Source organism: Thamnophis sirtalis, unplaced genomic scaffold, assembly GCF_051295495.1.
Source record: "Thamnophis sirtalis isolate CommonGarterSnake01/CBP01778 unplaced genomic scaffold, rThaSir2_p1.2 scaffold_20, whole genome shotgun sequence".
NCBI lineage: Eukaryota > Metazoa > Chordata > Lepidosauria > Squamata > Natricidae > Thamnophis > Thamnophis sirtalis.
The window spans coordinates 781,246-805,102 of record NW_028261400.1 but is presented as its reverse complement, the minus strand read 5'-3'; the positions used below and the strand labels follow the sequence as shown (position 1 = coordinate 805,102).

The window sequence follows — 23,857 nt, the reverse complement described above, 5'->3', positions numbered from 1 at the left end:
AGTAGGACTATTGTAAGATAAGATGGATCTATGGGATGATAAAAAAGCAATCTTCAAGTATATTGTCAACAGTAGGGAAAAATTGTTATAAATACATATTATTAATAACAGTTATGAGATTATATAATTGTGAATGTATATATGAAATTGATAAAATAAAAAAACTTTAGTTGCAAAAAAAATAAAAAAAATAAAAATCCTAAAAATTCGACTTGGGGAACTGCGACCCGGCATTTGGATGTCTTAAGTTTCAAGCCGACGTCACGGAAATGATGAAGTACAGACCGCAGACAGGCCAGGAGAGAGGTTAGGGAGTGGGCAGACACCAGGACGTTGTCAAAATAAGGGACAACGCCCGGTACGCCCTGTAACAGCCTTTCCATTAAATTTTGAAAGAGCCCAGGTGCCACACTGACTCCAAATTGGAGCCGGTGACACTTGAACGCACCCCTGTGTGTGACTATAGTCTGTGCTTCAGCAGTTGCCTCGTCCACAGGCAACTGCTGATATGCCTGTGCTAGGTCTAGCTTCGCAAATATGGTCCCCTGTCCCAGAGAGTGCAGCAGATGCTGCACCACGGGCACCGGGTATGCGCTCTGCTGCAATGCTCTGTTTAATGTGCACTTAAAATCAGCACAGATCCTCACAGATCCATCACTCTTCACTGGCATCATTATCGGAGTTTCCCAACAAGCGTGGTCTATGGGTTCTAGTACTCCTTGGGCCAGTAATTTATCAATTTCTGCATCCACTTTAGGTTTTAATGCAAAAGGTACCTGCACGGCGGAACCTGTGGGTCTAAAGTGAATGGAATCGAAGTACCAGTGTACTTCCCCAAACCCTCCCCGAAAACTTAATTAACAAATCCAAGTATATAGTACTCTGGATTTGATCAATGCCTGTTATGCCAAGTCCCAAAGCCTCAAACCATTCCAATCCCAATAAACTTGGCCGGGGACTTTTCATTACAATCAGAGGTAACTTTTTGTTGAACTGCTTAAATGCTACCTTACAGAGATATTTACCCAGCACTGGAATGGGATTTCCTTGGAAATCCCTTAATCTTAACAGACAAGGCTCCAAACTTGTCTTGGCTAAAGCCGGAATAATCCTCTTAACTGTTGCCCAAGAAATTATTGATACAGCTGATTCTGTGTCAACCTCCATCTGACAGGGTCTGCCCTCCAAGTGGACCGTAAGGAAAGTTTTCCCTCTCGGACCATGGACAATCTGGTCCACTTCAGCTTCTTCCCTATCCTCATTTACAGCAAAACAGGAATTCCTTTTCCTGAAACTTTGGCCCCTGGTAAATTTGTGGTTTTTTCTGTATCCCTGACTGGTGCTAGAGAAACCTGCGCATTTGCACAAGGAGCAAATGACCCCTTTTTCCACAACAGAGAGAAATAGTATTTTTAAACCGGCACTCCATTCTATCGTCCCTACCTCCACACCCTGGGCAGGTAGTTTGGGGCAAAATGTTACCCTGTCGACCTCTGGCCTGTTCTGCCTTCAAGTGATGTACTTCATCATTTCCAATAGCCCTTCATCAGGGAAAATGTCTTCATGATGCACCTCTGTGGCTTTTTCTCTGGCTTGTGGTCTACAGAACCTCTGCATCTCTTCTGTGGATTTTGTTGACAGCTCTACTGCCCTGGCTTCATCTAAAGCAGTTTGTAAATCTAACTCAGGTTTGGCCAGTAGATGGCGCTGAATACGGAGGTCTCTACCCCCTCCTACAAGCTGATCTGTAATGGACTCATCCAAATCTTTAAAACGACAATGGAGGGCCGCAGCTCTTAAGGCAGCCACATACTCATTAATTGTCTCTCTCTCACGCTGAAACCTTCTGTAAAAGGCAAACCGGCGCGAAGTGTGAGAAAGTGATGGGGCATAATGATTTTTTAACTTTGTCACCAAAACATCCCATGTCACATCGTGGACGGAGTGCGGAGCCACTAGCGATTCCGCAAGGTTAAACATCTCCGTGCTACACAGATTTAAAAAACACGATTTCTTTCTCTGTTCAGTTAGGTTAGTAAAGCCGTTGGCTTCTAAAAAACAATCAAATCAGGAAATATAAGAGTCCCAAGTCTGCGTGGCCGAGTTAAAACTGGCTAATGTATTCATTGAAGCCATTCTGAGGTAACTTTTCTCCCCTTTGGCTTAACCCCAAATCGGTCTTCGTAGTAGAAGTGACTCGCTCAACATCTCGTCGAGCGATTCCCCTGAGGGAATTCAGCTCTAGTGACTTCGCTCTTCAATTAGTGGCTTTCTCAGCTCTGCCTGGGCTCAGCCTCAGAGGAATCCCATCCTCGTCACCAATGTTCTAGCTGGGAGAACGCAGTCAGACAAACGGAGGTGAGCCAGGACTTCAAGTCAGCTAACAGTTTATTTCTAACAGGTTGCCAAACGCGGCACTTCACATTTCGTGCGTATTAGCTAACTGGCAACAGCTGAGCCCAGTTTGACAGCTCTTTATATACCTCAGCTGTCAAACAGGTAACCAATCAGAAACAAGGACACACACCCCTAGCCAAACGGACCAGAGAGGAAATTGTAGTACACAACAATAAGGGCAAAGAAGTGAGGTTGACTTAGCCACGCCCACCCACTCACATGACCATGACCACCAAGCCACACCTGCCTAGTCACATGACCACCAAACCACACCCACAGAACCGGTAGGGAAAATGTTTAGATTTCACCACTGCTGCTTCCCTTCTGCAACATGAGGCTCCCCAGCTTCCTCCTCCCAAGAGGGGCTCCCCACTCAGCTGGGCAGAGTCCTGCCTGGCATCCCTGCAAGAGCCCCCTTGGCTGTCCTGTGCATGGGAAAGGGTGGCAGGGAAACATGGGATATGGGCTTCTGCATTCCTGGGTTTTGGACGATGCAAGTTGGATTTTGCAGATCTGTTTTCCATCTGCAACACAAGAGTCCTGAGCTCTCCTTCCTTCCATGGGATGAGAGGCTTCCTTGATTTTACCATCTCCTTTCACTTTGTTTTTTTCCTGTGTTTGTGTGTGTATGTGTGTGTGAGAGAGAGAGTGTGATGGGTTAATTTTTTTTTAGAACCAATTCTATAGGTGTGGCCTGTTTTGTGGGAGTGGCTCGGTGATTATGTGACCAGGTGTGCGTGGCCTACTTGGAAAATGTGGTGAAACTCACTTAGCGATGCTCTTGCTTAGCAATCAAAATTTTGGGCTCAATTGTGGTCATCTCTTTTTCTTTCTTTCTTTCTTTCTTTCTTTCTTTCTTTCTTTCTTTCTTTCTTTCTTTCTTTCTTTCTTTCTTTCTTCCTTTCTTTCTTTCTCTCCTTCCTTTCTTTTTTCTCTCTCTCTCTCTCCCTCTTTCTTTCTTTCTTTCTTTCTTTCTTTCTTTCTCTTTTTCTCTTTCTCTTTCTTTCTTTCTGTCTTTCTGTCTGTCTCTGGGAGGTTCCACAAATCTACAGTGCCATTTAGAACCGGTTCCAGCTCCCTCCCCCCGCCCGTCTGCCCATCATCAAGATGAAGAGCGAGAGGAGGGATTCTGGGAGTTGAAGACTACAAGTCTTAAAGCTGTTAAGTTTGAACACCCTGGGGTTTTTTTTCTAAAGTGTTAGGGGTGCAAGGGTCTTGTAACTTGACAGCTTTAAGACTTGGGTGCTTCAAATGCCAGAGTTTCTGAGCCAACATTTTGGTTGCTAAGCAAGAGTGTTGTTAAATGAGTTTCACCACATTTTACAAGTTGGGCTTGCCCACCCAGTCACATGGCTGGCAAGCCACTCCCCCCCGGTCACATGGGCAGCAAGTCATTCCCACAAAGCAGGCAGAAGAGGTTCTAAAAAAATTTGAAACCCACCACTGCCACACACACACATACTGTGGTCACCTTGTAGAGTGTTCCAATCACATTTGAAACACTCAGCAACTGGCCTGCATTTATGGTTTTTTGTAGCATTCTGCAGTCATAGAACCAAAATATATGGTTAAAAGTACCTTGCAGTGGCATTTTTCCATGGGGGGCTCTGCAGAACATCCCAAGACTGATGCCACCACATCTGCCCTCTTCAGGGACAGAACCTCTTCAGAAGGACGAGGCCACCATGGTCCCCCTCACATTCCTCGTCTTCTGGCTGCGGCCCCACACCATGGAATGGATAGGAGTGCACATGCCCTGCACAATTATAGGCCCAGAGGGGGACACTTCAGCACAAGCCCAGGTGAGTGAGAACAAGTTCCCGCCGTTACGAAGGCTCTGGGATGAGGGATGGATTCTTCGCCACGGGACAGTAAAGCTCCGTCCGCCAGAGGCAGCAGGACCAAACCCCTCTCCCAATTGGCCCCTCCTCCCTCTGAGGGCGAGGGACCTGGCTGCCCTGCTGCCTCTGGCTTCCCTACGAGAGTCTCTGCTCTCCAGGGCTGTAATTGTGCAGTGTGTGTGCATGCACCTGTGTTTTCTACTGGGGGGTTGCGGATGGACTCCAGAGTCGCTCCAAGCCGTGGCAGATGGCTTTTTAACCAGGCGGCTGTCAGAGAGAAGAGGGCAGCATGTGCCCGTGGGCTTGTGGAACAGCCAAATCCTCACCTCCTGTTCCTTCTTCCGCTGCTGCACAAGCCCATGTGGTGTGCACTGCCCTTTTCTCTCTGACAGCTGCCTCGTTTCCAATTTGGGGGGTGGAGAAATCCATCTTTTCTGTCCCTCTCCATGGATCCCTACCCCAATTGGAAATGAGGCAGCTGTCAAAGACAAGGGAACGTGACCCATGCAGCATGTACAAACAGCAAAAGAAGGAAAATGAGAGGAGTTCGGCTGTTTGAAAAGTCCCACGTGGAACTCCTCTCCTGTTCCTTCTTTTGCTGTTTGTACTCGCTGCGCAGAGCCGCTGCCTTGTCTTTCACAGCTGCCTCATTTCCAATTGGGGCAGGGATCCATGGAGAGGGATGGAATAGATGGATTCCCCCCCCCCCAATTAGAAATGAGGCAGCTGTCAAAGACAAGGGAGCACAACCTGCGTGGCTTGTTCAAACAACAGAAGAAGGAACAGGAGGGGAGGATTCATTGGACAAGCCCACAGCTTCTGCTGGTGGGTGAGTATGTGGGGGTGCAGGCCAGGGGAGGGGCCATTCTGGTACCTGGCCCCGGTATGGGTAGGCACGCTAAATTCTTTCAACCGGTATGCGCGTACTGGACAGGACTGGCTGAAACCCACCTCTGGTGTTAGTGTGTGAGAGATATTTTTTTAATTTTGCAAAGTTCTGGTAACTAGTTTTTCACTAAAGTTGATTTTCTTCTTAGAGGGAGGATGCACTATTGCATCAGCCCTTTTGTGGTGATGCCCTTGAGCATTAACTTTCAAAATAAAGTAAATTTTGGTTCCAAGTCAGCAGGCAGTTATTTCAGATCTGTGACATGCTCAGCCATTAACTGTCCCATGGCCTTTTCCCTTTAACCACAATGCCAAAAAAGTCATATATTTTTTTTCTTCAGCCACAGGTGCTGTGTATTCCCTCTGGGGCCAGTTTTAGGGATGGAGATCCCAAAGCTCTCAATTCTAGATTACTGATTTAATTCCATCTCTGCCCCATTATTATGAATCACATGGGGATTATTTCCCTTTCATTTCCCTCCAGAGAATTTCCCAACAAACTTTGAGTCCAAGAACTAGTTGAATTGTCCAGGGATCCCTCCTGAGAGGGAGAATTATAATAAAAGTTTCAGCTCTGCTCTTTGGCCGAATCCTCCAGGGGAGACTTTAGGCAGAGAAATATGGAGCTTTGTGGACAGGCAGGGTCTGTGTCTTGAATGTCCATCTTTCTCCTTTCCAGATGAAGCTGAGTGTTTCTCTGTGTTTGAATCAGGAAAGCAACTTGATGTTCCACCCTGTGAGACTCCTTTGAATTCTTCTAATTCTTCTTTAGAAACAGGAAGGGGATTGATTGATTCACCCCAAGAATGATGGACCTCCCGCTTCTGCTTCTGATGCCGCTGTTGTGCCATCCAATCTCTGGGAAGCTGAGAATTAAATGCCCGCTGAGTTTGGAGCAGCAGAATAAAAGACAACCACAGAGCTTTTACAGCCCAGGAGACCATCTCATTGGTATAGTCATCAGTGGAGAGGAAAAACAGCATATAAAGTTGCTTTTCAATGTGGCTCCTTCTGATCAGTTTGTTTTCCATGATTTGTAAGTCATTCAGGGTGATGGAGTTGAACTTCCTCCATTCTAACACTCTCATTGTTTTGTTTTGTTTTTTAAATCCTTCTTTTCTTTCTTTTTTCTCCATTTGTTCCTATATTGGGGAATATGTCTAATTTCCTGAATGATTTTGATTTCCATGGCTTCTCTCTTTTGTCTGATTGTGAAAGAGACTCAAATCCAAACATGGGTCTGGAATAAAAGCTAAAAAGCTGCAGATTATTTTCCTCTCTCAGTTCAATCCTTAATTTATCACTTGAATAATGAATTTTATTTAAAGTAGTGGTTGAACCAGTTGTAGTTACTGTACTTCAGCCAATTTCCACTTTTGTGTAACTGATCATTGGTTTTGGATCAATGTTGGCTTAAGGCTAAATAGGCTTATGGAGGATTATATATATTTTTAAAAAAAGTATTTGTTGTTGCTGTTTATTATAATAAAACATTTTTTACAATAGGAATTTTTATGATTTTTCATATGGCTTACTGTTAATTAATATCATGCAAACGGTCAACAAGAATCCCCAGCTCCTGCACAATCTCACACTTGGCTACAACATCCATACCAACTATTTCAGCACTCTCCGCACTGCAGATGCCCTGCTGGACATGTTCTCCACTGGAGAAGCCAATGTCCCCAACTACGGGTGTGGAAGGAAGGACAACCTTTTGGCTTTTCTTGATGTAGCTGCCAGGGACATCTCCATCCAGGCATCAACATTAGGAGGCACCTACAAAGTCCCACAGGTTTGTCTGTGTGTTTTCCTCCTTCTGGTAAAGTGAGTGGTGGATGGTGGTGTGTGAGCAATAGATGCAATCATGTCTTCTCCATGGAATTCAAGCGCTGCTTTTCTCCATATTAGCAAAAATGTCAATATTTCATCCCATTATGTTCATCTTGAGATTAATCATAAAAGGCCTGAAATGGAAGCAATACATTCCCTGGAGAAGACATTCTACCAACTATTTAAGTGATCAATAAACATCCCTGGTTGTTGGGGCCTCTATTGGCATCTTCATTTCCACATATAAATAATGCCTCCCCTCTCCAATATGGAGGAAGTTGATTGCCCTTAAAATGGAGCTCACACTGTTGGCCCTGATCCAAGCTCTTTCTCCAAGCCCTTGTTTGAGAGGGAGATTTGGCTCAATGGAATAATAGGAGGGCTCCTATCCAGGAGGATAGATACTTACCAAGGGGGAAGGGAAGGGTGCATGTTTTTAAACAGGTTTTATTGGTTTTAATATAGGGAAGGGGACATATTTGAACCCTTGTTATTCAGTAGACATATAAACTACTTACTTGGAGTAATGAAGGATCCAAAACCAGGTCATAAATATTATTTCATTTATATGCGGCCAGTTTGTTACTGCTTCCAGGATCCGCCACCACTGCTTCCCTCGTCCGTCTTGATTGCTGGAAGCAGTAACAAACGGCGCGTCTGCTCCGCCGTCAGCGCCCCGACAGCCACCCCGGGCTCTGGAAGAGGCAGAGGTAAAGAAGGCGGCGGCGGCAGGGGGGGACCCGCAGTTCGCTTCCCACCACAGCACAGGCGCCGCCAGCGGGCTTGCTTTGCTGAACACGGGGGCGAGCGTCTCTCCCTTCGGCTGCAGCTCCTTCCTTTCAGCGCCTTGACAGCCACCCCAACCGGCGGCTACCGGGCCTCACTGGAGTCAATTCCCACCACAGCACAGGCGCCGCCAGCGGGCTTGCTTTGCTGAACACGGGGGCGAGCGTCTCTCCCTTCGGCTGCAGCTTCCTTTCCTCTCTCCGCCCTGCTTCTCCACCTCTTTCTGGGGATTGTGGAGGAATCTTGGTCTGGCATCATTGAGGAGAATCTGCCAAGCAGTGGCGGCGGCAGCAGTGGCAAAGGCAGCCAGGAAGGTCCAATCCTGGCCCGAGAAGACCCAGGTTACCCTCCCCATCTTCTAGCGGTGGGTATTTGCTAGTGATGAGCCTCGAAACAGGCACGCGGCAGGTTCTCCTCAATGATGCCAGACCAAGATTCCTCCACGATCCCCAGGAAAAGGCGGAGAAGCGAAAAGCAGCTATAACATCCCCCGGTTCCTCCGGCGCTCCCACGGGTCGCTGTGTCCTGGAGCCGTCGCCCTTTCCTTTTTTCTCCTTTCGCGTGCTCACCAGCAGCAGAAGCGGTGGCGACGGCTGGAGCACAAATCTGGGCAGGTGGTTCTGGCTGTCCCTTCCCCAAGCATATCCCATTGCTGCTGGCGCCGCGGCGGGAGGAGCGAGCGAGAGAGCCACCGACCAACCCCGCGCGTCCCATCACCGACTCCAACTCAGTGGGCGAAGGGGCGAACTCTCATTAGCAGCGGGGATGGTTAAATGTTACATCGGAAGATTGATGGGGTATTTTAGAATTCAATCAGCGCAGTAACAACTAAACAGGCAGGCATGCCAAGTGGCACAGGACAGGCAAGAATTTACCAGGGGCTTTTTAATTAGGGGTGGAGGGAGATGGACCTCAATTCAGGACCGCGTGAGGGAGTCCTGTTTTTTCAAGCAAGAATTCTCAAAGAGCAGTTGCTGCCGCGAACGAAAAGCAGTTTTTAACCCCAAGCGCGATGCCACGAATGTCACTATTTCCATCCAAGCCGCCACCACAATCCTTGCAAGCTGGCAAGAAAGCGGAAGCAAGAAGAAAAAAATAAATAAATAACCATCCTCCCAAGCAGCCAGAGCTAGCAAATGGCGACGTTGCAATGAGGGTCGTACTCCTGACCCTCTAAAACTCTCGGGAAACTCCTTCGCAGCCACGGGGGGGGGGGGGACCACATCACAGGAGCAGCCCCACTGGTGGGAGAACGATGGGACGGCTGCGAAAAGGCACAAGGGGGGGGGAGATTGACAGCAAGGGTCCGTCCCACCGCTCGCCTTAAAGTTCTCGCCTAGCCGAACTCTGGGGTTGCAGCCGCTGCTCCCATTCCCTCAACTCAGAGTACGGAGCGCGCGCAAAACCCTGCCATGCGGGACTCCCCGCAAACCTCTCACATATTCCCCCCCCCCGCTTGCTCCGTCTTACCAGATTTTGGGGGATATCTGTAGAGGGAATTGGACGGGACATCCACCTCTTCCACTCCGGCGTTCTGCCAGCTGGTGAGCGCTCCCATGCTTCAGGCACGGCGGCAGAGGGTATCCGGGGTTGCAGAGGGGGGGGAGAGGAGGAGGGTGCATCAGCTTCCCAGTTCGCGGCAGACCTTTTCTAGCCGGCTCAAAGGACTTCCCCGGACTTGCTTCAGGGGCTTTAGTAGAAAGGAAAGCAACTTCAGAGCTGGTATCGGGCCAGCAAAGGCTTCCCACTGCCGGCATGACTTTGAAGTGCGGCTTTCCTTCCACGCGGGCCGACATGGAAGGCAAGTCAGCCCTTCAAACTCATGCTGGCACTTTAGTGTGCCCCTCGGCTGCCATTCAGCGAAAGATGTTTCGCTGAATGGCGGGCGAGTTCTAAACTGCCGGTATGACTTTGAAAGGGCTGGATTGCCTTCCGCGCGTGCCGACGTGGAAGGCAAGCGGCAAGCCAGCCATTCAAACTCATGCTGGCACTTTAGCGTGCCCCTCAGCCGCCATTCAGCGAAACATCTTTTGCTGAATGGCGGGCGAGTTCTAAACTGCCGGCATGACTTTGAAAGGGCTGGATTGCCTTCCGCGCGGGCCGAAGTGGAAGGCAAGCGGCAAGCCAGCCCTTCAAACTCATGCTGGCACTTTAGCGTGCCCCTCGGCCGCCATTCAGCGAAACATCTTTCGCTGAATGGCGGGCGAGTTCTAAACTGCCGGCATGACTTTGAAAGGGCTGGATTGCCTTCCGCGCGGGCCGAAGTGGAAGGCAAGCGGCAAGCCAACAGTTCAAAGTCCTGCCGGCAGGCAGGGCTGGAGCGAGTGTGCTCCGTCCCGGTGGGTGCATGAGCGGAGCACTTTTCCAGCGCTCCTGTGCCTGGAGAGCTCCCTCTGCATATGAGCCCGGGATCCACCATTTGCGCTCCCTTGCTCTGCCTCGCCACCCGCCTTCCCTATCTAGGGACTCCTCCAGCAGAAATAGCAGAGTCGCGTCGAGCGCCGCTCTGCCTTTCTCTGTGCTCTTCCCGCCCGGACGCCCAGAGCCTCCCAGCCCGCCCGGCCCGGGGTGAGTCAACTGCAGTGCAGCGGGTGGCGATCCCGCCACCCCCCCTCACTCGCCCCGCCCGTCACTTACTCTGAGTTCGGAGAAGAAGCGGCGGCCCCAGGTGGCACTTTTCGCAGAGGTTTTTCCACAGCTTGTCCGGAAGTGGAGCTGGAAAGGCGAGCTCGCTCCCCGCTCACTCGCTACGCTACCCCGCCCATGCGAGCGGCAACGGATGGGCGGGGGACTCATGCGGCATGCTAAGCGGACTCCAGCCAATCAGTGAGCTGGCTGGGATGGAAAACTTTAAGCATGCCGCGTTTTCCATCCCAGCCAGCTCACTGATTGGCTGGAGTCCAGGCCAATCCAATCTGTGAGCGGCAGGCTGGGCTGGCTTAAATTTGTAGGTAGGAGGTAGGATAGAGAACAGAACGATGAGCCAGCCCAGCAAGCTAGCAGCTGATGGGCAGGAGCTGCGAGCGCCAAAAAAAGCGTGCTTTTTAAAAAAGCGGGTGGGACGCGGGAATATGCATCAAAAGGCAGGTGTGTCCCGCCAAAAGCGGGATGTCTGGTCACCTTAGACTAGAGGCAACATAATACAACTGTACCAATATTTGAGGGGCTGCCACAAAGAAGAGTGAATTAACCTAATTTCCAAAACATTAGAAAGTAAGACAAGAAACAATGGATGGAAAATAATAAAGGAGAGAAACAGCCTAGAACTAAGGAGAAATTTCCTAATGGTGAGAAATGGAACGTCTTGCCTACAGAGGTTTTGGGTGCTCCATTACTGGAGGCTTTAAGGAGAGATTGGACAGCCACTTGTCTGGAATAGTATAGGGTTTCCTGCTTGAGCAGGGGGTTGGACTAGAAGACCTCCAAGGTCCCTTCCAAGCCTTTTATTTTGTTTTAATATCTGTCATAGGTACACATGTTTATCATGGAAAATTCCTATTGGAACACACTGTTTTACACTGATAATGTGATAGTATCATACTTACACATTGGATTGTATACCCTGTGAAGAAGACTTGGGTTCTTTTGTCATAATAATTATCTGATCATTAATAAATCAAGTTCAAAAGTTATGGTCTTTGGGAAATGACATCATAGCTATACTTGGTCATCCAATGGAGCAAGTAAGACCTTTCCTTACCTGGGGTTGTTTTCTCTGAGACTGAATCTTGGCTCCCTCATCATCAATGAAGCTCAGTTAGATCAAAGATATTAGTGAAAGTGGTGCTTAAAAGAAAACCTCACAGCTCTCCAGCTTCCTCAGCCCCAATTATTGAAGTATGTGAGGCCAAGGTCTCCCCCATGTTCTTACATCAATCTGGAGCTTCAAAGAGAAGCCACCAGCAGAACCAACCCAATCATAGCCACTGAAGAGTAAAAGGACTCCAGCTGCTGTCCTCAGAGCTGATTTGGGAATTTACACAATTTCTGTGTTGTCTAAAATCAGAAAATATTGGCATAAAATTTAATCTATGGAAACTGACAATCTCCAAAAATTGTGTCTGTCAGAACAGATAAAATTTCAATTAAAGACCTCTTGGATTATACAACTGACAAATCAAATTAGGAACTGAGGCCTCCCTGTTTCTTGCATAATTGCAGAAGAAGCTAAAAAGTTTCCTCCACAAAGAATCTGGGCTATAGAAGCAGAAAAAGATGCAGCAATCCTGAAAAATTATAATAGGCCCTTTATTGGACTCCTTCAGTTGGCATTTCCACATGTTAATCTAACTGCAATAAATTGTAGGGCTGATACAGCAAAATGGCTTACATATTTTCTTGTTTTTAATTTGTTTATTATTTTCTATATTTACTATAATATTCTGTTTTTAATATTTTTAACAAGGTCTAATTAACAAACTATTCTAATACATTCATGCGAACCAGGTTGGATTGATTAAAATCTAATATTTTGGATTTGAGCTGACACAGCTCAACACAGCTTTCTTCATTGCATTATAACACAGCTTTCTTCATTGCATTTTCAGATCAATCTCATAAAGGCTTCAGAGGCTCTGAGTGATAAAAGTAAATTCCCCTTTTTCCACCAGATGTTCCCCAAAGAAGGATTCCAGTACCCAGCAATTGTCCAGCTGCTCCTCCATTTCAGATGGACTCTCATTGGCCTCTTTGCTTCAGACACAGAGAATGGAGAGAATTTCATGAGGACTTTCCCTCCTATGCTTGACAGGAATGGAATTTGTGTGGTTATATCACAACAATTTTCACAAACTGAATATACAGTCTCCCTCAAGGATGCCCTCTCTAAGTGGAAACAAGTCAATGTTTTTGTTCACTTTCTAGAACATGATTTCATTTGGGACAGAATTCTTCCTTTCCATTTAATACTTATGCGTCTGCCAGGACCCATTGGGGGAAAAGTCTGGATCCTCACAAATTTTGTAGGGTATCAAATAAACAAGCACAGACTTCTCAAATACATCTATAGTATTTGGAACTTTGGTTATCTGTTGAAAGAAAGGCCAAAAGATTCTGCCTTTGAACCTTATTTATTTGTGGAACAAAACTTTCAAGATCATTATTTTCACTGTTCTCTTTCAAAGAATGTGTTTTCTGTCAAAGGCCGCAGAAGATGCACCCAGAAAGCCCCACTGGAGACCCAAAGAAAATGGAACAGGAGACAGATTCGAATTTACTACCATGATTACACTCTCATGAAGACTCTGGCCCATGCGATGAATGCTGCATATTCCCACAGATCAAGGAGGAGAAGGAAGGCGGGTGAAAAGATGCTGGGGGCTCCAAGGCTGCAGCCTTGGCAGGTAAGGGGTCCCAATAAGAGCCGAGGTGGCGCAGTGCAGGCAACTTCAGCTGACTGTGATCTGCAGTTCAGCGGTTCAAATCTCACCGGCTCAAGGTCGACTCAACCTTCCATCCTTCCGAAGTGGGTGAAATGAAGACCCAGATTGTGGGGGCAAGTTGCTGACTCAATTTGCTAAAAAATTTGTAAACCACTTAGAGAGGGCCAAAAGCCCTATGAAGCGGTATATAAATCTAATAAATAAATAAAATATGGATCCATTTATCTTACAGTAGTTCTTTTGGAGAAGGAATCCAGAGGAGAAGTGGGAAAAGCATCTCAACCTTCTTATGCTGCAAAAGGTCATCAGATCTGGACCCTCTAATTGTTGCTATCTGATACTCCGGAATAACATGAGAAGATCTTAAGTTTCTGTTTAACCTATTTCAGTTGTTGGAAGAGTGTTGTATCCTCCCTTGTCCAGCTGAGAGATTTTGTAGGTTGGAGAAGCTGCTCTCATAATCTTCTCTTTGTCTTCTCCCAAGACTCACTTTCAGTTTGCAGTCAAGTACGATTTTAGGATCATTTTCTTAAAGATCTTGAAGCCGTTAGGGACTGGATGAGGACTAACAAGCTTGTACTCAACCCGGAGAAGACCGAGTGGCTGTTGTGTTTCCCTCCCAATAATTTGGCTAGTGTTCCATCACTCAGGCTGGGGGGCCAAATATTATACCCCTCAGACAGGGTTCGCAATTTGGGAGTCCTCCTGGACCCACAGCTGACCTTCGATCACCATCTGTCGGCTGTGACCAGGGGGGCATTTGCCCAGGTTCGCCTGGTGCGCCAGTTGCGACCCTACCTGAACCAGGAGGCTCTCACAACAGTCACTCGTGCCCTTGTGACCTCTAGGCTGGAATACTGCAACGTGCTCTACATGGGGCTGCCCTTGAAGAGCATCCGGCGACTTCAGCTAGTCCAGAATGCCGCTGCGCGAGTGATTGTGGGTGCCCCACGGTTCGCCCACATAACACCTATCCTCCGCGAGCTGCGCTGGCTACCTGTTGATCTCCGGGTGCGCTTCAAGGTGCTACTTACCACCCATAAAGCCCTTCATGGTAGTGGATCTGGGTACTTGAGAGACCGCCTCCTGCCAATTACCTCCTCACGACCGATTAGATCACACAGATTAGGCCTCCTCCGAGTTCCATCTGCCAGCCAGTGCCGACTGGCAACTACGCGGAGGAGAGCCTTTTCAGTAGTAGCTCCGACCCTTTGGAACGACCTCCCCATGGAGATTCGTACCCTCACCACCCTCCAGACCTTCCGCACAGCCCTTAAGATCTGGCTATCCCGCCAGGCCTGGGGTTAAAGATTGGGATCCATCCCCACCCGAATGATGAATGAATGTTGCTTCTACTTTTTAGTTATGTATTGTCTGTATATGTCATTACGTGTATCCCCTCCCTATAGGTTGTAAGCCGCCCTGAGTCCCCTCAGGGAAAAGGGCGGCCTATAAATAAAAGCAATCTAATCTAATCTAAATTATAGCACCTAACAGAAAAATATAGTGAAAAGGATTGAGATGCTTATCAAATGGGAAAAATAGAGGGTAGAGTCCCAAGCAATAAAGAGAAAAATGACTACAAAGAAATCAAATCTGCTGACATCTATGGTGAATGGTTTCTGTCTGGAAATGGAAAAAGTGGTATATGGAAAGGGGAACTAGATGGATGGAAACCCTACCCTAGATGGCAAGACACTGAAGAAGAAGAAAAAATAAAAGAGTTTATGGACTTAAAGGGAGATAACAGTGTTGATAACAACACTGACAATTAAAGACAAGTAAAGTCTGATTAAGTAAAAAGAAAAAGGGCATCGAAATTACATGAGAGAATCAATAAACAATGAATTGCAAAGAAGAGTCCATACAAATTTGATTAAGGAGACGATTAGAGGACTGATGCCACAAATGGCAGGAGACATGAAACTTTTTCACTACTGGAAAGATACAGGCTGATAAATGGAATTGTTTAATCTAAAACTAGTTGGACTTAGTGAAATTTAGTGACAATAGATATGGTTAAATAAAGAATTGAAAATGATTATAATGTATACATATGTATTGGTATAACAAGTAGTAATTGGACATGAATATTGAATGGTACCTATGAAAGGAAGATGAGAAAGGGTTTGGTTACATATAAAGATTAATAAAAAAGAACTAAATTATGATAATGGATATAGTTAAACAAAGGAGAGATAATGATAACAATGTATATATAGATATGGGTACAACATGGGGAAATTGGATGTAAATTGTAAACAGTGATTTGGAAAGGAAGATTAGAAATCTTTGTTACTAAATGTTATTGATGTTTAGCTAGAATAGGCCATAAGGAATAGTGTTATTGGGATACTAGAAATAGCAAATGAGATGCCAGTATGTGGTTATGTCTTGAGTTTTGGTATGATGTATGTTTAAACAATTATAGTCAAACGAGAATGAGGGTATGATGATGGTAGCCGAGGTGGCGCAGTGGTTAAATGCAGCACTGCAGGCTATTTCAGCTGACTGCAGTTCTGCAGTTCTGCTGTTCAAATCTCACCGGCTCAGGGTTGACTCATCCTTCCATCCTTCCAAGGTGGGTGAAATGAGGACCCAGACTGTGGGGGCGATATGCTGACTCTGTAAACCGCTTAGAGAGGGCTGAAAGCCCTATGAAGCGGTATATAAGTCTAACTGCTATTGCTACTGCTAATATGTACAAATATATTTGATTTAAAATACTAGAATTAATATGAATCATGGGTGACTGTGAAAGAAACGGATGAAAATTTTTTGTAACTAACTGATACGCTTTCTACAGTATGTAAAGAAAGAGGATTTTTTGTGTTGTGTCTGTTTTGAAAAATAAAAATAAAAAACTTTTAATAAAAAAATATTTTTCTGGAAACTCTGTAATGTTTAAGTCAGATCAAATTATAATTGTCTGAGAATTGCTATAAAACTTTTATTAAATCTTGTATTACAGAGTTTTATCAACTCTACTCTATTAATGACAACATAGGAAAATTGATAACTTGCTTAATAGGCTTCTAAAGAAAAATGTTTTTACTATTTTATGAGATCAAGTTATATCAGCAGTATTTTCATAATCTATTTAGGAAGTGAAATGATTTGTGAGGAAAACTTTTGGGAGAAGAGATGCTGCCTGGGGAAGGGTCAGAGAAGAGCGGGAGGGAAGCCTGCAGCTGCATAAAAGGGCAGAAACTCAGAAAGGACCCTCCCTCACTTTTCAGGATACGAAAAGAGTTGGTGGGAGATTTGCACTTTCAGACTTACAAAATACTGTCAACGTAGGATTACAATAAAGTAGAATTAACACATCTGGTTGTGTTTTCCATCTGGATTATCAGGGAGAAGATTAGCCTGGTAACTTTGTTCTTGACAAATCCATCCTTTCTGGTCATCAAATTGTTGCTTGCAAGGACTTTAAAAATCTCTTTCTTCTCTTTTTAAATTTGTTTGTCATCTGCTCTACAATGTTGCGAATAATAAACCCATTGTGTCTATTACATTTTCTCAATATATATATACAATTTAAATATATCTATATCTATATATCTTTTTTGTTCACCTACAAAGATAGTGGCAATATCTTTTCTCCTAATTAAGCAAACTTGCAAGTTAGATAACTGTAGAAGAAGAAAAAATCAAATTTGTGATAAGAAATGAAGTTTTGTGCTTTTTAAATTCTTGGATTTCAATCCCAGTTTCATCCCTTTCTGGAGAAGAATGAATTTTTCAATATTTCTGAGAGAAAAATGTACTTGGACCAAAAGGGAGAGATAAAAGCAGATTTGAGCATTGACAGTCGGTTGATTCTCCCCAAGAAGGATCCCAGGAAAGAGATTCTAGCATATTTTCAACGACAGAGAATTATTATCAAACAAGATGCTCTTTCACGGCTAAAGTTGCTCAACAAGGTGAGAGAAATGTTGGTATGTTTTTTTCTGTTTTCCAAAGCCAGAGGTCCTACTTGAAGAGAATTGAATCTGGGGAATAGGATTGTTTTCTTAGACCAGTGGTCCCCAACCTTTTTATCGCCGCGGACCAGTCAGCCTTTGATAATTTTACCGTGGCCCGCTGAGCGCGCGCAGGGGTGGGGGGTGTTGTTTGCGACGACACATTGATTGTTTATATATCAGATTGTTTTGATTAAAGGCGCAGGAACACCGGGGAGATGTCTTCTGAGCAAGGCGTTTTCTGTAGAGCCGCAGGGAGACTGGGGAGACGTCTGCAGGGTCGCAGGTACACGTCAGCTTTGGGCCACACATGCGTACCTGCGCGGGGCTCTCTTCCCTGGAGCCTTTGCGCACGGCCCAGGAGCTTTTGCGCACGGCCCAGGAGCCTTTGCGCTGCAGCGATCATGTCCCCCGGCCGCTGCAGCGATCATGTCCCCCGGTCGCTGCAGCGATCATGTCCCCCAGCCGCTGCAGCGATCATGGCCCCCGGCCGCTGCGCGGCCCGGTCCCAGGTACTCCACGGCCCGGCACCGGTCCGCGGACCGGGGGTTGGGGACCACTGTCTTAGACTGCTTGAAGGCTCCATGAAGAGGGGAGGAATGTATGTTTGTTTCTAAGGATATGAGAAGGAACCCCCTGGTTGTCCCTGAGTTCTTAAATCTTTTCTCAGTTCCATCCCTCCAGATTTTAGTCAGTAGAAAAATCCTTCAATGTTACATGCCAGAAGCAAAAGGGAGGAAGGAACTAAATGAAGAATCTGCCAATAGTTATATCTTCTATATCTGTTTGGAAGGAGTCAGAGATTTCATATTTACCTCAGTGAAGCCTAGAGACTATTTGGTTAATGTTCATGGACTACTCCATTTTCCATTTACATTTCTTTTGCCATTCCTTTTCTTCTGCTCAGTCCCTGCCTCAGTCCAAATGTGTGGAAAGTTGTCATCCTGGATTTGTCAAGAGGGCTCGAGAAGGAGAGCCAGTTTGCTGCTATGACTGTGTTCCTTGTCCAGAGGGGACCTTCTCCACTCAGGAAGGTGGGTCACACTGAGAAAAAGGATGTGTGGAACTGGATCCCTCTAGGGCATTTTCATGAAAGTGCAACTTGAAGGACAGATTGAAGCTATTTTCAACCTGCACAATTTTTTATCTAAAGGGAAGCAGAGCAAAAAGTCTTTGAAGGAGGGTCTGGGAAGAGATGGGAGGAAGGTGTGGCAGACTGGACAAGCTTTACTAATAGAGAAAATATTTCCTCTCCTTTTGTATCTATAGATTAATTGTTCTAACTGTCAGGAAATTTATCCTCAGTTCTAAGTTGCTTCTCTCCTTGATTAGTTTCCACCCATTGCTTCTTGTTCTACCCTCAGGTTCTTTGGAGAATAGCTTGACTCCCACTTCTTTGTGGCAACCCCTGAGATATTGGAAGGCTGCTATCATGTCTCCCCTAGTCCTTCTTTTCATTAAACTAGACATTCCCAGTTCCTGCAACAATTCTTCATAAGTTTTAGTCTCCAGTCCCCTAATCCTTTCTTGCTCTTCTCTGCACTCTTTCCAGAGTCTCCACATCTTTTCTACATTGTGGCGACCAAAACTGAACGCCGTATTCCAAGTGGGGAATGTAGTGTGGAATATAACAGATATATGAGTCCTCCTAAACTTACCTTTCCAGGAACATCTGAGTTCTTTGAAATTTGATGAATGGTCTCTGGTCCACCACCTGAAAGGCTCCTTGCAATGGGTTCTACATGGATCTCCCTTGAGGTGCTGGCCCAGAATGAGAGGGTGCGGGTTGTTATGGGTGGCACTCATTACACCCATCTTACCTTTCTTTCTCAGTGCCCATTCTGCATTATTTGCAGGAAAATATTTTTCTCCCAGCCAACTAGATTTCAAAGGATGGTATCCTAAAATCCATCATGCTAACAAGAGCCAGGCTGGACTCGGAGGCTGCACTCAGGATGTTTGCCTAGAAAGATGACCTGATTCATTATTTGCCTCTAATAATATAGGTTCCTATGAAGATTCTGCACATTGGACAGGAAATAACTATCCCCCTACTTCTACTTCATAGATTTAGCTATATATTTTTTATATATATTTAAAGGACAGAATGTTAAAGAAATATTGTTTTTTCATTTTCTCAGATACGAAAAAATGTACCGAGTGTTCGAATGATAAATATCCAAATGAGGACAGAGTCCAATGTATCCCCAAAGTTATAACCTTCCTGTCTTTTAAAGAACATCTGGGAATCATCCTGGTCTCTTTTGCCTTACTCTTATTCTTAATCACAGGGTTTGTTTTGATCATCTTCATGAAATACCGAGAAACTCCACTTGTAAAAGCCAACAACAGGGATCTCTCCTACATCCTCCTGGTCTCCCTCCTGCTTTGCTTCTTGTCTCCTTCTCTCTTCATTGGTCAACCAAGGAAAGCCACCTGCCTTCTCCGACAAACGGTTTTCAGCATCATCTTCTCAGTTGCCATTTCTTCTCTCTTGGCCAAAACCATCACGGTGGTGCTTGCTTTCCTAGCCACAAAACCAGGAAACCGAGCAAAGGGATGGTTGGGGAAGAGCTTGGCCAACTCCATCATCCTTTCTTCTTCTGCTGTCCAAATTATCATCTGCTCCATCTGGCTGGGAGTTTCTCCCCCCTTCCCTGACTCTGACCTCCACTCCCAGCCTAGAGAGATCATCCTGCAATGCAACGAAGGGGCTGTTGTCATGTTCTACGTCACCCTCAGCTACATGGGCTTCCTGGCTGCCATCTGCTTCACGGTGGCTTTCCTGGCCAGGAATCTGCCTGGGGCCTTCAACGAAGCCAAGCTGATCACCTTCAGCATGCTGGTCTTCTGCAGTGTCTGGGTGACTTTTGTGCCCACCTACCTGAGCACCAAAGGGAAATACATGGTGGCTGTGCAGGTCTTCTCCATCCTGGCCTCCAGTGCTGGTCTGCTGGTCTGCATCTTCATCCCCAAGTGCTACATTATCCTTCTGAGGCCAAACCTGAACACAAAGGAGCACCTCACAGCCAGAACAAATGTAAAAACATGAGAAAAACCCCATGATATTATAAGAATGGTATAATGTCCTTTTATTTGAAAGAATACCTGAATTGTTTCCACTTAGATAGTATTCAGAAGTCAGAGAACATATCTACATGTTTCCAAATGGGAAATGGTTGAATGACTGGAATTCTTATAACTCCTTTCCTTTTCACCTCAATAAATCTTGCTAAAGAGAATTCTGTGAAAGTTGTTAGGAGAGATTTGTTGTTCACCAACTGCCAATGAATTTGATACCTTTTAAAAATGATTTCAGCAATGATTCCTATGGACAGCAGTAAAAGTGTACATGTGAGAGAATGAATAGGAAAAGTGTTAAGATGGATTCTATGGGAACCAAGCTCCAGCTATGTTGTTTGATCATTGTGAGAATCATTGGCCATCCCACCAAGCCAGAGAAGGTGGGGGCCTCCAGGTCCTCTTGCTTAGATGTTCCCACCCAATGAGACCTAGTTAGCTCACCTTTCCCATAGTTGCTCCTGCCCTGTTAAAGAAGCTTCCCCGTGAGATCCACCATCCTGTCGCCATCCCCTTGTTGGGTGATAAGGATAGAACAAACAGCCGGTTCTTTTCCCCAATGCATGGGCCAGGTTGAGACTGGTTGAGACATCCAGAAGATGTGGGTGGAGAAACCCCACAGGAGAGTCAGACTGCATCCTGATGAGATTGGGCTCCTTGTGGCTGCAACAGGTGAATAGTTGCAAGCAGGAGATTGAGTGTGTCTCAAACGCCATCAGAGGAAAGAAAGAGGGTCTCTCTCTCTCTCCAAGAAGGGAAGCCCAGCAGTTCAACCCTTGAAGGCCTGACCTGCTGGGTTCCCCTCAGTCATCTCAGGCTGCTTCCAGCCCCAGAAGCCCCAGAAATAGGCCCTTCAGAAGGACTTTGCTCCAGGCTCCCAGGAAGCGAGCAGAAGGGAGAAGGAAGGGGAAGTTCTAATTACGAGATCCTGAACGTCTCTGGAGATAAATTCCAATGGACTATCAGTCCTCCACTTATGACCACAATTTCTGTTGCTAATTAAGTTCTGTGTCATTTTACAACCTTTTTGCCACAGTTGCTAAGCAAATGAGTGCAGTCGTTAAGTAAATCAAGCGGTACTGCAACTCTCATAAATACACGCCAGTTCCCAAGAGTTTTGATCACATGGTTTATGACAGATACTGCAGCGGTCGTAGGTGTGAAAACTGGTCATGAGTCATTTTTCTCAGTGTTGTTGTAACTTCAGTCACTAAACAAATCACTGTAAGTCGAGGATGACCTGTTGTCCTCAGGGCAGTTTTTGACAACGAGGCTCCGGCCCTTAAGATTCCATCAGAATAGAGCTGGAAGGGACCTTGGAGGTCATCTAGTCCAACCCGCTGCTCAAGCAGGAGACCCCAGACCATCCCATACAAAGGACCGTCCTTCAATGAGTCACAGCCAATTTGTGGACCTTTTGTGCCCCAGATGGTAAAGAAACCACTGCAGTTGCGGAAGGAACAGCGAGATCCTTAAGGGAATCCGGCTTCTCCCATCGACTCCGTTTGTTGGGAGCCAGCTGGGAAAGTGGCCAATGGAGGCCGCATGACCAAAACCCTGGCAATACACACTGGCTGCCAAACGCCCAAAGGTGGATCATGCGACTATGAGAACCTTGCGACGGCCGTAACTGTGAGGACCTTTTTCAGTGCCCCTGTAATTTTGAAGGGTCAGCAAAGGTCTGGTTTTCCATGGAGGGCTGCCTGCCCTTCGGCCTCCCTCAGCCTTCCTGTCCTTCCTCCAAGATGTCTCTGCAGAAGAGCCAACCTTGAGGTGCCTCCTCCACCAGCAGAGCTGGAGACAGGCTCCCTGCTGCTCTTCTTGGCTTTGGGACTCAGGTTGCTCCTGCTGGTGGGTTTCAGTTCCCTGGAGCCCTTTGCCGGCTTTTTGGAAGCCAAGAGGGGCGTTGAGACAGCAGGCAGAGGCTGGGGAAACCGCTCCACCCAGGAGGTTGTCACCCCCATCGACCGTAGGAAGTCCAAGCTCCGTGTTAAGGGAGGGAGGGGTCATTGGACAAGGTTGGGGGTCCCCATGAGTCCCGGGGGCTTCCTTTGCTCAAGATCTCCAAGTAAGAATTAGCCAAGTCTGGGCTCCATTGTGGAAAGGCTTCATAATGCAAGAGACTCTGCGAGGGGCCTGGAGCCTCTCTGGAGACTGGAGCCATGATGGGTTCCTTTAGGAGGATGGAAATCCTTTTGTGAAATTGTCCCTTTCTTCTGTCCTTTTTCCTGCCTGCTGTGGGACACAGGAACTGGCACGGAGGTCAGAGACGGGTGAGCCATGGGCCCTTTGCCCCACTGGCTGGATCCTGAGCCGAGAAGCTGGCCAGGTCATCAGGGAAGGACATCCCCATCGCCCACACCCCATGGACGTTTGCCATCCTTCCTGTCTTTGGGACAAGGGTTGTTAGCTGACTTTATTTCAAGATGGATGTGAAGGACTCCTGAGCCACGTCTTCCTTGTTGGCCTTTTGTGGAGGGGTTGGGGGCTTCTTCAGAGGAGCTTCTCCAGAGCAGCAAAGGCAGAGAAGACCCACAAGTGGGAGGCCCCCAATCAGGACGTCTCATTGCAGGGGATTATTCCTCTTTCTGGAACTGAGGAGGGAGACAGGAAGTGGGAGAGGGGAAAGGGCTCCTGGGTGCAAACATGGAGTTGATCTCCAGGAGGGGATCCAGGAGGTCTCTTAATCTGTCCCTGGGGTGGCTTTCCTCAGCTTGGCCATTTCAACTACAGCGCCCAGAATTCCCAGCAGAACTTTGGTTGCATCATCATGGATGCTTCTGATCTATGGGCCACCCAGCCTGGACCTTCTTGGAATTGTAGTTGACGCACCAGCCCGATAATGGAACGGAGAATAGGCTCCTGGAGGTCATCCACTCATGTGCGATTTGCAGACTGGATGCAGGCAAGTCATGAGGACATAAACCATGAGGACATAAACCCAAAGGAACCAAATTGTGGGGTTCCTATACTATTTAATCCAGAGTTTGTCATTTTATTTATTAATTATTCTTTTTAAATTTCTTGAATTAAGCTGGAGTAGAAAGAAGAAAAAAAGAAAAATATAGAAAAAAGACCCTTGTACCACAACACACAGACAAACACAACTTCAGAAATTCTTCATACATGCAGGATATAAAGTTTTATGCAGCAGCTTCTGTAAAGGACACCCATAGGCATAATAGCCAAAGCCCAGTTGACATCTTTAAGGAACTGTTCAGAAGCTGCCAGGAACAGCAGGATTTCCTTGAGGAATCAGGGCCACAAACTTCCCCTTCCAAGGTTGGAGACCAAAAGGCAGAGAGGCCATTTCTGTGCTCTCTCCATCAGGATCCAGACAACTGAGGTGCCCTACAAGAGGAGAGGGGCCTGGGCAAAGACTGGGAGCTACCGGTTCAAGTGAAAGTCCAAAGATCTGGTCACAATGACCTTTTACTTTAGGTCTCCCAGGGCTGCAGCAGCAACAGACACAACATCAAAGGCTCAGTCTCTGGTCTACAAACGGAGCCGCACCAGTGTTGGCAAACACACCTGTGTCCCTCTTCCCGGAGGAAGGTGGCCTTATTTGTTGCCAAGCATGAACCACGAGGATGCATGAATTAACATCCGGAGGCCATAAGATTGGGGCAGGCTGTTCTCATTCATTATCCACAACTGACAGAGTCTTAACAGCCATGAATCAACA

At 46.5% G+C, this 23,857-nt stretch overlaps 2 protein-coding genes across 2 annotated transcripts in view; both read left to right on the top strand.

The window, feature by feature from the left end:
- The window catches only part of LOC148042234 (uncharacterized), an 845,903-nt gene that overhangs the window by 95,303 nt on the left and 726,743 nt on the right, over positions 1-23,857 (top strand). The window lies entirely within an intron of this gene.
- LOC148042248 (vomeronasal type-2 receptor 26-like) lies at positions 5,785-20,143 on the top strand. The gene is made up of 6 exons (XM_087703088.1): positions 5,785-6,162; positions 6,633-6,921; positions 12,293-13,087; positions 16,840-17,052; positions 17,999-18,125; positions 19,233-20,143. The coding sequence occupies exons 1-6, from the start codon at positions 5,933-5,935 to the stop codon at positions 20,141-20,143; spliced, it is 2,565 nt and encodes an 854-aa protein (XP_087559214.1). The 5' UTR covers positions 5,785-5,932.